Source organism: Canis aureus, chromosome 16 (assembly GCF_053574225.1).
Source record: "Canis aureus isolate CA01 chromosome 16, VMU_Caureus_v.1.0, whole genome shotgun sequence".
Lineage (NCBI taxonomy): Eukaryota > Metazoa > Chordata > Mammalia > Carnivora > Canidae > Canis > Canis aureus.
The window spans coordinates 2,474,262-2,488,617 of record NC_135626.1 but is presented as its reverse complement, the minus strand read 5'-3'; the positions used below and the strand labels follow the sequence as shown (position 1 = coordinate 2,488,617).

The 14,356-nt window shown below is 56.0% G+C and overlaps 1 protein-coding gene across 5 annotated transcripts in view; it reads right to left on the bottom strand.

The window, feature by feature from the left end:
- NEK6 (NIMA related kinase 6) overlaps positions 1-14,356 on the bottom strand; it is an 83,071-nt gene that overhangs the window by 22,857 nt on the left and 45,858 nt on the right. For all 5 annotated transcript variants that reach the window (XM_077850623.1, XM_077850619.1, XM_077850620.1 and 2 more), the window contains 4 exons: positions 11,054-11,194; positions 9,668-9,730; positions 4,561-4,671; positions 260-368 (listed from right to left, as the gene is read on the bottom strand). In XM_077850623.1, the coding sequence (XP_077706749.1) occupies positions 260-368; positions 4,561-4,671; positions 9,668-9,730; positions 11,054-11,194 (424 nt within the window). The remainder of the gene's footprint in view (positions 1-259; positions 369-4,560; positions 4,672-9,667; positions 9,731-11,053; positions 11,195-14,356) is intronic.

Here is a 14,356-nt window from a genome sequence, read left to right as displayed (position 1 = left end):
AGGGCGGGTGGGACAGGAAAGGCAGCATCCTTAGGGAATCAGAGAGTGGGCATGTGTGAGGCCCTGGCCGGACTCTCTGACTCCCCCCAAGATGGGCAAGATGCGTGATACCCACCGTCTGGGTAACATGTGGTCCCACCTCCTCATGGATATCCCCAGAGCCAGAAAGAGTGGAAGGAATGCTGCATCCTAGGCCCCAGGGGTGCCTGGCCTCCCACCGGCTCTAGGCCCCACGGCCCTGGGAGCGATGGGCACGTACCTCGGTGCATCACCCGGCGAGAGTGCATATGTTCCACGGCACTGCACAGCTGTGCGAAGTACTTCCACACAGTCCTCTCCGGGATGAGCCGCTTCTGCTTCTTAAAGTACTATGGTGGGGAAGACAGACAGGCCTGGGTGACAGGCCACCACATGGTCGTGCCCCTGTCCCGCCCCAGCAGTAACTGGCGCCGGGCATGGGGTGGGTTGTCAGGCCACTGAACAAATAGTACGTTTAGAACAAAGGTTGCCACTTCCCATCTGCACTTTAGCCCAAACCACCCTCCATGGTCTCGTGTGCCCCCACCCAGTGCTGACCTCCCCATGGTGGGAGCAGGCCCAGCCACCAGTGGGCATCCTAGATGGCTGTTCTCAGTCACCCTTTCTTGGGCACTTCCTGGACACATGCCCGCCTCCTCCCACAGCCCGATGGGGAGTTCCTTGCAGGACTGAACTGGCGTGGAGCATCTCTGTCCCCAGCCCCAGCCCGGCCCAGAACCCAGGCACCCAATGCCTGGTGGTGAAGTCACAGTGGCCCCGCCCCCGGGCACCAGAGAATCTCAGGGCACGTGATGGTTAACAGGCAGCAGGAACCTCAAGGAAATGGCTTGACATTCTTCAATGGGCTCCTCAGTTCCAACTGACATTAATCTACCTCATGGCTTGAAAAAACGTATATAATGCTTCAGAAAACCAAACCAACCCCCCCAAACCCCCCAAGTTGTTCTGCGTGTGCTGTAAATAACCAAAGATCCCAGAACAGGTCTTGGTCCACGTTCCTCTGGGGAGTCTCCCATGTGCCCGGACCAAGGGCAGTGAGGACCATGACTCGTGTGCACCAGGAACCCAAGGGCCAGGCTTCCGGCCTCAAAACCACCCTCTTTGCCAGAGTAGCCGGAGGTGAAGCTGTGGGCCCGTGTGTCAGTACAGCCGCTTTGGTGCAGGGATGGCCCCAGGAGCCACGCCTGGCCTAGGGAAGGGAGAGTGGAACACAGGACCTGGGGGGACATCTGCCAAGCACCTGCCTCCTGCGGCCACTGTGCTGGGCCTTCAGCAGGGGTGACTGTGCCCATCTCACAGATGAGGAAACCAAGGGCCACTTAGTAGCTGGCAAGGGGTAGGCAAAGCTCTGACTCGGGCCTTCGGCCTACAAAAGCTGAGCTGTTAACCCCAATTAACTTCGAATGACACCAAGAGCCACCAGATGAGGGACTGAGCTCCGAGGTTCAGGAGCTTGCCCAAGGTCATCCAGCTGGAGCGCCAGAGCTGGTACTGGATCGAGGCACCTCCAACAATGGGACAGTCCTAGCTGGAAGCCCCTGGCCTGGGAGTAAAGCCATCTTTGAGGCTCTCCTGAGGCTCCACTGTGGGAGAGGGACCCCAGCGGTGAGCCGCTCAGGCTACAGCACAGACCGCCAGCAAGGACTCCAGGCTCTCCGGGCTGCCCCAGGCTCCATGGTGGGCTGGGCTGCAGTGTTATTTACGCTGTGATGTTGGTTTATCCTCATTACAGCTTTTAAGCTCGGCTGTGAATGGTGATTTTCTAAATGTCACGTCCTATAAGCTTCGTGTGACATTTAGCAGGAAGGCGCAGAGTCTCTGGTGGGTTTTGGGGTGGCAGCAACTCACAGCTTCACTGTCCATCATAAATAATGTTGGCACCGTGGCGGTGGTGGCACTACTCAGCCTGAGGCTGCAGGCCCTTGGGACACAGGCTTTACTGGTCAGCAGCCTCCAGGCCAGCCCAGTGGGGCAACTATGGTGCAGCCCCAGCAAGGCCCCCAGTTCCCCTCAAAACCCAGAGGCAGCTGGAGAGTTGAAAAGCCCGGGGAGACTGAGCTTCTACCAAGTCCCAGGCACCCGTGTAGTGTGTATTATATATGGGGAAACTGAGGCACAGGGGTCCTTCCCGCCCAAGGGAGGAAGGGCCAAGCAGGTGTGTCTGACTCCAGGCCCAGGGAGGGTCTCTCTCTTGCCCTGCCCTGCTCGCTTGCTGGAGGCAGCACCCAGCCAGGCCCTGCAGGTGAAGGGCCTAGAGCTGCAGCAGAGGAAGGAGGACTAGGGAGAGTTGGGAAAGGGTAAGACCTTGGCAGAGGAGGCACCATGTCAGAAGATGGGGCCTGGAAGCCAGGAGGCTGCCCCAGAAACCCCAGGGGTGAGCGACCGACTTGAACCCTGGCTGGTGTGGGCCACGAGGCAGGAGTGCGGGGAGAAGGGGAGGGGAGCTGGGAGGGGGCCCCACACCCTGGCCAGGGACAAGGAGCCGGACATGCACATGCCTCCCTCCTCTTCTCGACTCGGAAGGAGCCTGCACCTGGCCCTGTGGCTCCTACAGTCCCTAATGCAGCCCTAGGACAGAGGGAGGTTGAGCTTTGTGGGAGGGTCACCCCTACCCTGACAGCTGAACCCTGGCCCTGCTCTGTGGACTGAGAGGCTGCAAGGACCTGGGGTCTGCAGGGGCTTTAGGGGGCAGGGCCCTTCCTCTGTCTCCCCTCTGCCTCCGTCTTTATCCCCCACCCACCCTCTGCTGAGCATCTAGCCTTTCTTCTAGAACACAACACCGATCATTTCTACTCCTCATCCTGAGTCCTAGGAAGCTCCTTGCTGACCTTGGAGCAAGGTCTCGAATCTGGGGGCTGGACAGTGAAGCCCTGGGTGACCGGACAACCCTGCCTCCCCCTTGCCCAGGGCTTTGTGGACTCAACTGTTCATGCCATTGGGCTCCTGCACAAGCTAGTCTGCCACCAGATTGCTGCTCTCAGCAGGTCAGCTCAGGGGTCACCTCCTCCAGGAAGCCTTCCTTGGCTCCCACAGGCTCTGACCTTGGCTTGCTCACACTGGCTGTTGGCTGTCCGTTTACGGGTCTGCCCTCCTGTTAGAAGGCGAGCTCCCTGCAGGCAGCACCCTCGCCTAGGTCTCAGCATAGGGGCTGGCACACAGCGGGTGCTAGATGTGTGCATGCCAGCAATAGAACAGCACATGAAGGAGAACAGTGCGGGGGCGGGGAGGAGGAGCGAAGACATGACAGAGCACATCTGTTCCCACCAGGGATCTGTGTGGAGATTAACATCCCTGCAAACACATTAATATGTCAACGAAAATATAAAAGCAGGTGATAACAGCTCAAGTAATGCCACTTCCCAATGATGCCCCAATTCCTAGGAGCCAAATTTCAGAAGAGCGGGCGCTGAGCAATTGCTCCATCCCCAGCGCCCGGTGGGAAAGATGGAGAATCCGTCTGGCCCCGTTTGCAAGTGTTGCTGGGAGCAAGGTGGGGGCTCTGGCATAGCTGGCCTTGCTCAGAAGCAGACAGACTGGGCTAGAGGAGGGAGGCAGCAGGCGCCCACAAGAGCCAGCATCCCGACTGGTCAAGCTGGCAGGGGAGCGGGCTCTTGAAGGAAGAACAGGGAGCAGGGCTGAGGGCTAGGGCTTGGGCTTCGGGGTCCCACACAGAGGCTGTGCAGCCTCGGGCAAGTGACTAAACCTCCCTGAGCTTTGCTGAGGATAGTGTGCATTTAGTGAGTGATACATGTGCCCAGCATGGTTGCGGCTCACAGTAGGTGCCCCATCAACAGAGCTGTGCTGGTTCCTGAGTTCAGACCCGTGGTGGGCCTGGGCCAGGCCCCAGGAGGAGGGGCACTGGGGGTAGAGAGGTATGGGGGCTGCCACGGGGAGGCACAGCAAGAGCCAGACCTGGCAAGTCACTCAACCTCTCAGAGACACCCGGTCTTGTCCATCACATGGAAATGAAGCTGTCCCTCAAGTGCTGGAGGGGCCCCAGGGAGATCATTCCAGTGCTGATGTTTGGAGGGTCCCAGGCCAGGAAACCGAGTTGGGCCACAAGACATGGCTATGTCCCCTGCGTTACTGGGCATCCCTGGTAAGTCTCTTAGCCTTTTGGGGGTCACTCTTCCCTTTTGAAAGTGGGATGCATAACACATTTTCCCAGGTTCTGTGAGCTGGGGTTCTGACCTATCACAAGGTTCTGTCGCCGTTTCTTCTGTGAGGCCGATGTGACAGCCTGTGGGCAGGCTGGGGCAGTGGGGACAGCCGGGGGGGGGGGCTTTCTGTCCATGGCGGGCCCTCTCCCAGAAAATGGGGATGGAGCTCGAGGGGGCACTTGCCAGGCCATGGCTGAGGCCTGAGGGCACTGTGGAAGGAGGCTGAGTGATGCTGGTGGCTGGTGGGCGGCTTCCACCAGAGGCCACAATAGCAAAGAGACCAGGCCAAGGGGCCGCCTGATTCAGGGCTCCGTGTATCTGCGCAGCCCCCAGGACCAGCCTGCCTATCAGGCACACTCACCTTGATCATCTGTGAGAGGTCACCCGCATCAGCCAGCTCCAGTACAATGTTCAGCTCATTGTCCTCAATAAACGAGTCCAAATACTTGATAATGTTGGGATGGTTCAATTGCTGTCCAAAGAGAGACAAAGAGGGAAGCAGAACCAGTGAGGGAGGTTCAGCCCCACGCCTGCCGCGTGCTGGCTTTCCACTGGCCCCTGGTAGCAGAGCTCTGGCTTTGCTACAGAGGGCAGGGTCACTTGGGAGTCAGGCAGGTCTGGGCCCCACTCAGGAAGCCCTTCTGCATCTCTGAGTCTCAGTGTCCTCATCTGTATAATGGCCATAAAATGTTGAAGAGCAGCAGTGAGGATCAGATGGGCTGCGACGGAAAGGTCTAACCTGGTGAGTGCCCTGAGCTGAGACTCCGTGGACACCCCTGGGCAGGATCCCAGTCCTCCTCCTCCTCCTCACCACCGAGGCCCTCAAGCATGGGGTCGGGCCCCCACCGCTCTATCGCTGTGCTCAGGAAGGATGCAGCTACCGCTCCTAAAAACACCCATCTCCCTTCTTCCTCCCCACCCTCAATCTGACACATCCTTGTGAAATCTGGGGGGAAAACTCCAACCGTTCCTGGCACAAGAGCACCCTGAGTGCTCTGCTCTGTGCCAAAGCTCTGCCTCTGGCTCGACCACCGTGGGTGTGTGTTTGCCTGACGGGGCAGCACCCTACCAGCTGGAAGTCAGCCCCCACCCGGCTAAGGGGGACAGACCCTGGCAATCGTTTCTGACTCAAACGGACTCTTTCCACCAAAATGATTCCAGGGTCTGGGAAAGCAGAGGGGACCCAAGTACTCTGCCAGAGTTTGGTTGGCCAAGTCCGCGGGCGCCCGTCAGCCGATATGCAGAGGCTGTTTGAACACACATATTCTAGAAGGCCTGGGAGTTGCTGTGACTGGGACGGTGTTGATGCTGTGTGCCGACCTATGCCAGTCTTTGGATTCTGAAATGAGGGGGGACGTTGGCAGAGATCACATGGCTACACCAACCCCTATTTATTCTTTTTTCAAGCCAGCTGTGGGTGGTGGACACCCCTCAACCAAAGCCCTAGGAGCCACAGATGGTCTCTGTCATTGGCTAAGTGTTTCCTTCCCTTGGCTCCACTCTACCTGCCTGAGTTCTCAGGCCCCTGCTCTGGCCAAGCCCGGCCCTGGTGTGGGTGGACCCACTCTGCCTACCCCTCAGCCAGCACCAGCCCGTCATGAAGGGCTGTCCTGCTGGGCTGCCCAGCAAACATTATAATTATAGTCTTAGCTTATACATTTAGGCCTATGATTCACTTCAAATGAATGAACAGGGGCCAAGGCTCACTCTTGACCATTTGTCAGTCCAGTTTCCCCAGCACCCGGGATTGAAAATCTTTCTCTCCCCTACTGAATTGTTTTGGCGTCCTTGTCAAAAATCACGTTGCCCAGGTTTTGTTTCGAGGTCTTCCTGGAGCTAACACTGCCCACCACATCAGCTGACCTCAGCACACATCACATCTCAGATAAAAAAGTTTATCCCAAATTTTATCCAAATTTACTCCAGATACATTTTTCATTTACAGCAAAATATCAGAATGAATGGAATGCCAGCACTTCATAAAATTGAAAACGCTTCCCAACCTTAAAGGCACGTTATGAAGTGCCAGCGTTGTTGTCGGTGTTACAAACGAGCCACTCTCCCCCCCACTCTTTCACTCCCCCTCCCAGACCTTATCTCATGACTTCTCTGGGAAACCTTACACCCGCCTCAGGCAGGGCTCCCAGAGACCCACCAGGGTCATCAGCAGGCTGGGCATCACAGTTTTGCAAATGAGTTGGAAAAACTGGAAGGGGCTTTGGGTGGGAATTAAAGTTTCAGTCAAGGAGGCTATTCCCTCCAGGTGCGGGTTCCTGGGGAGAAAAGGGGGAGGCCTCTCTCCCTGCTCCTAGGGCAACTCTGAGGAGAGGACATGATGTAAAGACTCCTTTGAATACATGGTCAGGGCACAATGGCACAGATGGAGCCAAAAGGGACACCAGAGGTCAGCTGGGGGAAATCCTGAGGCCTGGAGAGGGAGGGAGCTGACTCTAGGACCAAGCTAAGCCCAGAGCCTGGTCCAGTACCCATGGGTTGCTGTCCACCCAGACAGAGTCCCTTTCCCAGCCAGGTGATCCCAGGTGTATCTTTTTTTTTTTTTTTTTTTTTAAGATTTATTGATTTTTTTTTTGAGAGAGAGAGAGAGCGAGCATGCACACCTGTGAGACCTTGTGCACACATGCATACACAGTTAGAAGGGGCAGAGGGAGAGGGAGAGAGAATCTCAAGCAGACTCCTCATTGAGCACAGAGCCCAACTCGGGACTCGATCTCAGGACGCCGAGATCACAATCTGAGCTGAAACCTAACTGACTGAGTCACCCAGGTGCCCCTCAGGTGCGTCTTAAAGTGGACATGCTCGGGCTAAAATATATGAAGTGCTCCAAAGATGTGAGTGGTTGCGTTCCGTGCTTTGTGAGTGGGAGACGGGTGGCTGCTTTGGCTTCATGGGGTTCAGGTAAGTCACACCTCAGGACCCATCTCCAGGGCAGCTCCTCCTAGCAGCCTCAGCCACCCTCTCTCTCCTGTGTCCCCACAATCCACACCCATCCCTCTCTCCCACAGCCTGGAGCTCCACAGGGTGGGGCTGTCCCTGAGGCCCCGGTCCAGGCCTGGCAATGGTGGCGGCTGCTGAGGGACAGACAATGGCCAGAGGGAAGGCAGGCAGAGGTCACGGAATGGGCTTAGGTTCCCTCTTCGAATCTCTGCCGTCAGGGGCTCTGTCCCACCTGCAGCCCCTCTGGGGCCTGATGCAACAATCTGTCTAGGATCTGTCCTCCCTGCTGGCTACTTCCTTGCGCCCAGCACTCGGCAGTGCTCACAATTGTGCTGTGTGAATGTAGAATCTATGCCTGTGTTCTGACAGGACCCACCTTCCTGCCCCATCTCTGGTGGCCTCTGCACTGAGAGATTTGGGGTTCGAGTCCTGTTGTGAATGATGTGAGCGATGTCACCTAGTGGCCCCTGTGAATGGTGTTTCCCTTTGTTTTGCAGGAATCACCTCCTGCCCTCCCATGTCCTGTTGACTTCCCCTGGGCAGGCTGGGGAGTGGGAAAGGGCTGGCGCTAGGCAAGAGGCGTTACAACCATGATGACAAGGGCTGCATGTGACCGAGCACTTAGCACATGCCAGATGCTACACTGAGCCCTTCCAGCCCAACTTCTAATTCCCTCAACACTCGCAGACAGTACTGATATCACTACCCCCTTTTCTGGACAAGGAAATTAAGGCCCTGCATGCTCAAGAGCTTGCCCACAGCCACGTGGCTGGTGAGTGAGGGGTGTGCCCACCTCCCAAGCCATGGTCAACAGCTCTTGGCCACACTGCAGCCCGAGGAAGGGACAGAGCCCCCACCCCAGCAGGTGCTGGTCCCACCAAGCCTGGCCTACCTCACTGGAGCCCAGTGACCCAGAGCAAGCTGGCTCGGTGCCCTACTCATTGCAAGGGCATAGGTATGTTCTTGGCCACAAGAGGAGAGAGACAGCAGGTGACTGGGACAGTCAGTCCCCAGCTCAGGGCTGGGTAATCGGTCAGAGTCCTGAGATTACACCTGGATCCCAAAGTTGACCATCATGTACAAATTTTAAAACGTTACTTGAAGGGAATTTTTTGACCTATGATATGGGGTTGACACCTCCCTACAAGCCTCCCTGACCAAATTGCCAGGGTCCCCTCCCAGCAAGTGCTCACAAATCACATTGGGCCACATCTCCCCTGCTTTTGGCCACATTCAAGTCCCACCTCCTGAGTGTGGCATCCGAGGCCACCACCCCCTGGCCTCCCCAATTCCACACTGTCAGGATCCTGCAGCAGGCTCATGTCAGCCTTCCGGGTTCTGGGACAGGACCCTGGCCTCTGCAGGGCTTCTCCTGCACTCCCTGGGCCCTGGGTTGGCCAGCATCACTCCAACAGGCACCCTGGGCTGCTGGCCTGCTCCCCACTGCCTGGGAGTCGCTGAGGGTGGGGACTGGGCCTGGGAGCTGAGGGCAGACCCAGCAGTGCAAACCGCTTATCTGGAATCTCGCAGTAGGATTTCCGTGTCATTGCCACCAACAGCCCCACTGTACCGGAAGCTGCCGAGCTAGCCCTCTGTCTCATGGAAAGGGTGAACACCAAGTGAGCGCCTCCTGGGTGCTCTACTGTGCTGAACCCTCTTCAGATACCGTTTTATTTATATTTCTCCAACTGCCCACATCCCATGAGGGCACCACTGCTCACCACTGAGCAGATGGGCAAACTGAGGCTTCAGGAGGCTAAGTGCTTAAGGCCACACAGCTTATAAATAAAGATCAGGATTTGAACTCAGGCTCCTGGGCCTCTAAAGCCTGTACCATTCCTCCTCCTCCATCACCTCTGAGACCCCAGGTATGTCCTAAGCCTGGGGATAGGGAGTAATCTCCAGGAGAGAGCAGCCCTAGGCTGGGGCCAAGTCTAGTCTAGAAAGTTCTGTCGTCTCTGACTCTGGGGAGACCAATGAGGAAGCCAGCAGGGAGGGAAAAGGAAACACCTCAAGATGCCACCATCCCCGACCCCAGACGTGCCGGGCACATCTGTCCTTTGTACAAGCCATCTCCAGTTACACATCCTGCCTCGTCTTTTGGGAGATCTGGGAAGAGCCCAACAGGATGACAACCTGGGTCCCTCCAGCACCAGGAACCCTACGCCCCACACCTGGCTATGGGCCCTCTCCAGCAGCCCAGGCCGGCCCTGCTGAGACAGCCCAGTTGGGAGCATCTCCCGGGTGGCAGTGATTTGGTGCCAGGCACTACCATCCATAAGTAGAATCAATGTGGGGCAAGGACAGTCTGGGGGTGCCATGAGGGCTGGGAAGAGGTGGGGTGGGGTCCATGCCCACCCAACCAGGAGAAAAGAAAATGAGCCATCACCTTCAAAAGGCTGTTGTTTCCGAACCTAACAGGCTATGGGCCGTGATGGCCATTATGTGGTCCTGTCTGGGGACCAGGCTGCCTCGAGGAAGTGAGGGGCTCCTGCTCAGCCCAGGGTGCTCACCTTCAGGAGGCCGATCTCCTTGACGCAGTCTTGCCTGGCTTTGGCGTCCATCATCTCAAATATCTTGGATGAGAGGAAAAAGAGAAAGGGTGGTTAAAACCTAGCTCCCAGAGCCCCCACCGGGAGCCACGAGGATGGGAACGTCCATCCTGGCCCTCCCACCCCCTCGCCGAGGGACCTCCAAAACGCAACAGGTGCTCATCAATGCCAGTTGAGTGCCGATCACTCTGCACTGAAATCTCACAGCAGCTCCCATGAGGCAGGAGTTGCTGGTGCCAACTTGCAGAGGAAGACCCAGAAGTCTAGTGACTCACTGAGGTCACCCGCTGGTAAGCAGCAGGCCAGGAAACATGTTCTGGGGCCTCAGTCTTCACCTCTGGAAACGGGGCCAACAGCCCAGCCTGACCTCACAGGTGGTGACATGGACTGAATGAGAAGTTGCAAGCACAGCACCTGGTGCTGTGCCCCCTGGCACCCTGGCCCATTCAGTGCCTGTTCAGAGCCCCTCCTGACTCACGGCAGCAAACAGAAGGTCTCCACCACAAAACCCTGCATGGCACAAAAAAGCAGGACAAAGAGAGCCAGGTGAGCCCCTTCCTGGAAGACAAATGGGCCTTTCTTTAGCAGAGGGGTCCGTCTCTCCTCTGGCGAGCGGCAGCTGCCCATACAGTTTGCAGACGCCCAAAGAAACCATCATACCAGTTCACTGCCTGGCTCGTACCCGTGGGTACGGGCTTCTCTCTCCTGGGCTTCCTCTGCCCAGGCTGTTCATCTCATTCTTAAAGGACAAATAAGCAAACAGAGGTCTTGGGAAGCTCTGCTGGAGGATTTCAAGCCACTTCCTGCGGCAAAGCACTGTTCAACCGGGCCCAGTGGCTCTCATGGAAATGCTTTCTAGCTGGACTCTGAGGCTGACAAGCCGCCTGCTTGAGCCCCTCCCTCTGTTTAGGAGGAACACAGAGACCAGAAAAAGCTCTCATCACGCTCAGAGGCAACCAGCAAGTGCAGGACCCAGGGTGAGTCAGTGCGGGTCTGAGCCTGAGCTCCTCCTCAGCTCGCTCCTGGGCCGGGTGAGATAAATACTCACACCCCTGCAACTTTCCTGATCTGAAAAGTGGGGTGACTACCCTGACCCACAGGACCATGCTCAAGGCACGACCTGGTATACAGTGGTCTTCAATGTATGCTCCTCTTCCTTTATGGCTCACAATGAACGCTCATCATCAGAAGCCCACCTAATCCTTCCCACGGCCCAGTGAGCTGGGTCCTGACTTCAGAGGAAGGGGAAAAGAAGGAAGGGGAGAGAATTGGCCCAGGGCCACAATGTTTCGACACAGAAGCCAGCTCCTGTGATGTGGCTTTGACCTCATGGGGGAGTCAGCTCACCTGCACCTTCTTCAGAGCCACGGTCTTCCTATCCAGCAGGCAGGTGGCCTTGTACACCTCGCTGAACTGTCCTCGGCCTATCTTCTTCTCTATCTGGAAGTCGGCCAGCGAGCAGCGAAAAGACAAGGTGTTTGGGTGTCTCTGGAGGAGAGGGACAGAGGGCATCAGTGGCCAGCCAGGCTGCAATGAGGGGCCAGGACCTAAGCAGCCAGGGCCCCTTCCAAAACCCAGCGACCCCAGCAGCGCTGCTCCAAGGTGAAGGAGGGACCGTGACTGCCAACTTCACGGGCATCACTATCAGAGGCTCCTTCACCCCCTGCCACCACAACAACCCCACTCTGCACATAAGAAGTCAGGGCCGCTGGTTTCTACCATGGCACTTACCACCACCCTTCATTACCTGGTTGTCCATTAGTTTGCTTGTTTCTACCTCCTGCTCCCATTAAAGTGGCTCCCTGGGACCTTGCCCACCTTGCTCACTCCTGAATCCCTGTGCCCACACTGGAGCCAGCAAGCAAAGCAGATGCAATTAAGGTGTGAAGGACGTGACCCACCAAGGTCACACAGCAAGGGAGGCCCTGCTGGGTCTCACCAGCTCCACGGCCCCCCACATGGAGGCCCCAACCCTCACCCTGCAAGTCACTGTCAGATGTGGCAACTTCCCCTCCTGGGGTGGCCACTTCCATCTCAGAGATGAGAGAACGGAGCTTAAATCTGCAGCCTTACCATGCTGACCCCACTGTTTAGGCAAACAGATCCCTTTATAGTGACATGAGGAATCCAGGCACTTCATGATGACTCTCCAGGGGTCAGCACTGAAACCCACCACCGAACAGTAAAATCTACCTGTGGATGAGGCTGCCAGGTGAGGCAGCAGTGGCCAGGTACCCCCTCACCATCCCTACAACATACGTGCAAAGTGCTTGGGGGGGAAGGTGCAGAGGGGGTGCCAAGAAAGGTGGGGCGGGGGAGGATTCCATGGCTCTGGTCTGCCCCACAGTAGCCTGGCAAAACAGGCCCTCCTCCTGCTACAGGCCCCACTGGCCACTCTAGGGGACCCTCCCCGGCCAGGTGGTAGTGCAACAACAGGGTCTCACATGTAGAAGGGGTACGGAGACATTTGCAGAGTTCATTTTGGGAAGTAGGGGGTGGGGCAAGAAAACACTGAGAGCCCCACTGAAACAGGAAGGAGTAAGTCTGAATTTTCTGATGTGAAAATGCCTCTTCCAGACTCGGTCCAGAAGCACCCATGAGGGTGGAAGATCAGGTATTTTATTGGGCTGTGTTCTGGAACTCTCCTTCACTGGAATACCAACCTTTAGACAAAGAAGCCCTGGCGGGAGCCTGGGTCACTACCATCCTATGCAGGACATCTGTTCTCAATCAACTTTGATTTTTTTCCTTCTCTTTCTTTACTACACGAATGGGTTCAATTTAAAGTGTGAAACAGGCAGAGATAAGGAAAAACGCACGTCATCACAGTAAGGCCAATAATGTTAAAAATACCTGGTAGGGGGCAGCTCGGGTGGCGCAGCGGTTTAGCACCACCTTCAGCCCAGGGCCTGATCCTGGAGACCCGGGATCGAGTCCCATGTCGGGCTCCCTGCGTGGAGCCTGCTTCTCCCTCTGCCTGTGTCGCTGCCTCTCCTCTCTGTGTATTCTCATGAATAAACAAACAAAATCTTAAAAAAAATTACCTGGTAGGGTAACTCTAAGTCCCCACTTGACAACCACTGAGGAAGCCTTTAAGATGCCATATGACTGGCCTGCCCACACTCCTCACACCTTTGCGATCCTGCTGCTCTGCTACTTTCTTCTGGTCACTCTGTCCTTCCACACTGACCATCCTCTTTTGCTCTCACTGGCCATTCTGCCCGGAATGTCCCTTGGAAGCCTCAGCATTTATGTCCCTTTCACACTCTCCAGCTCTTCTTCCTTCTTCGTTTCTGTCTCCCAGCATTCCTAATACGGTATTTCACTCAGTTACCTTGTCTGACTCCCAACCACTAGCAGGGGTGCCTCGTAAAATGGTGCCTGGCATATTGTAGGCACTCAATAAACATTTGTTGAATGAACAAATCTTCACGTATACGGAGATGGTGTACTTTTTAAAAGCCCAGAATTGTGCAAACCTATTACTCTGAGACTTGCTTTTTTAAGGATGGATCTTTTCAACTGAAGGGGATTTAAATAACCACAGACTCTAACTCCACAGTAAGCTTGTTTCCAATCTGTTGTCACTATAAATAATGTTGCGATAAGCACCCTTATATATATTTCCTCATGCATATTTCCTGGGTCCCTGGCTGGTGATCTTGGGCAGTTACCCAAGCCACTCTGCCTCAGTTTCCTGTCTGCAAAGTAGGGGTGTAGAAGCATACCTGTCTCATAGGGCTGCTGTAAGGATCACGTGAGATTGCTGAACTTCTCCCCACCCCCCACACAGGAGGTGCTCAGTGGTCCTTATGAGTGACAAGCAGGGTGGAGCAGGAGAGGGGACCCCGAAGCAGCTCCTCCTCACCCCCACTCTCAGCCTTTTTGAACCTGCCCAGACCCAGCTCTGTGCCAAGGAAACCCTCCTGCTAGAAGTGAGTGATGGAAGTCTGAGCCTCGCAGCCTGTTCCCTCAGCAAGGTAGCAGTTGGGCCAACCCTGACTCTCAAGTCTTGAGGCATAATTACCTCCCCTGGTGAGGGATTTGAAGACTCTCCCTACTGGGAGCTGAGCTGGAGGGAGGGCTGGTGGAAGAGAAAGACTGTCATCTTATCCACCCTGTGCCAGTGTCTGTCAAGGAAGTTCTTTACTAACAGCAATTAACCTACCTATTTACTAAGCACCCATGTAAGAAGAGTGGGGATTTATTGAGCACTTACTGTGTACCAGGCACCACGCAGAACACTTCCTTCCCATGACCCTGTGAGTTGACAACATCATTATCCCCATTTCAGGAAACAGGCTGTGGGGGATGGAGGCAGTGACCAGCTCCAGACCTCACAATGAGTAATGGGAGAGATCTGAACCAGGGCCTGGGGACTCTGGAGTCTCCGCCCCTTGAGCTCTACCATGGGGCCTCACAACTCCCAGATTCTTCCTTTGCTTTTCCTTTGAGACCCAATGGCTAGCCAGGTCTATGCTTCCTGCTTCAGCTGGCTTCTTTCTTCCAGTCACCTGAGCCCCTGCCCCCCCAAACATGGGCCTCTCCAAAAGTGCGCTCCTGTCTTAGTCCTTTCCGTATCCCCTGAGCTGAGGCTCTGACTTGCCCAGAACAAGAGCACGGGGCATGTTTGTCAAATGACACAAAGGA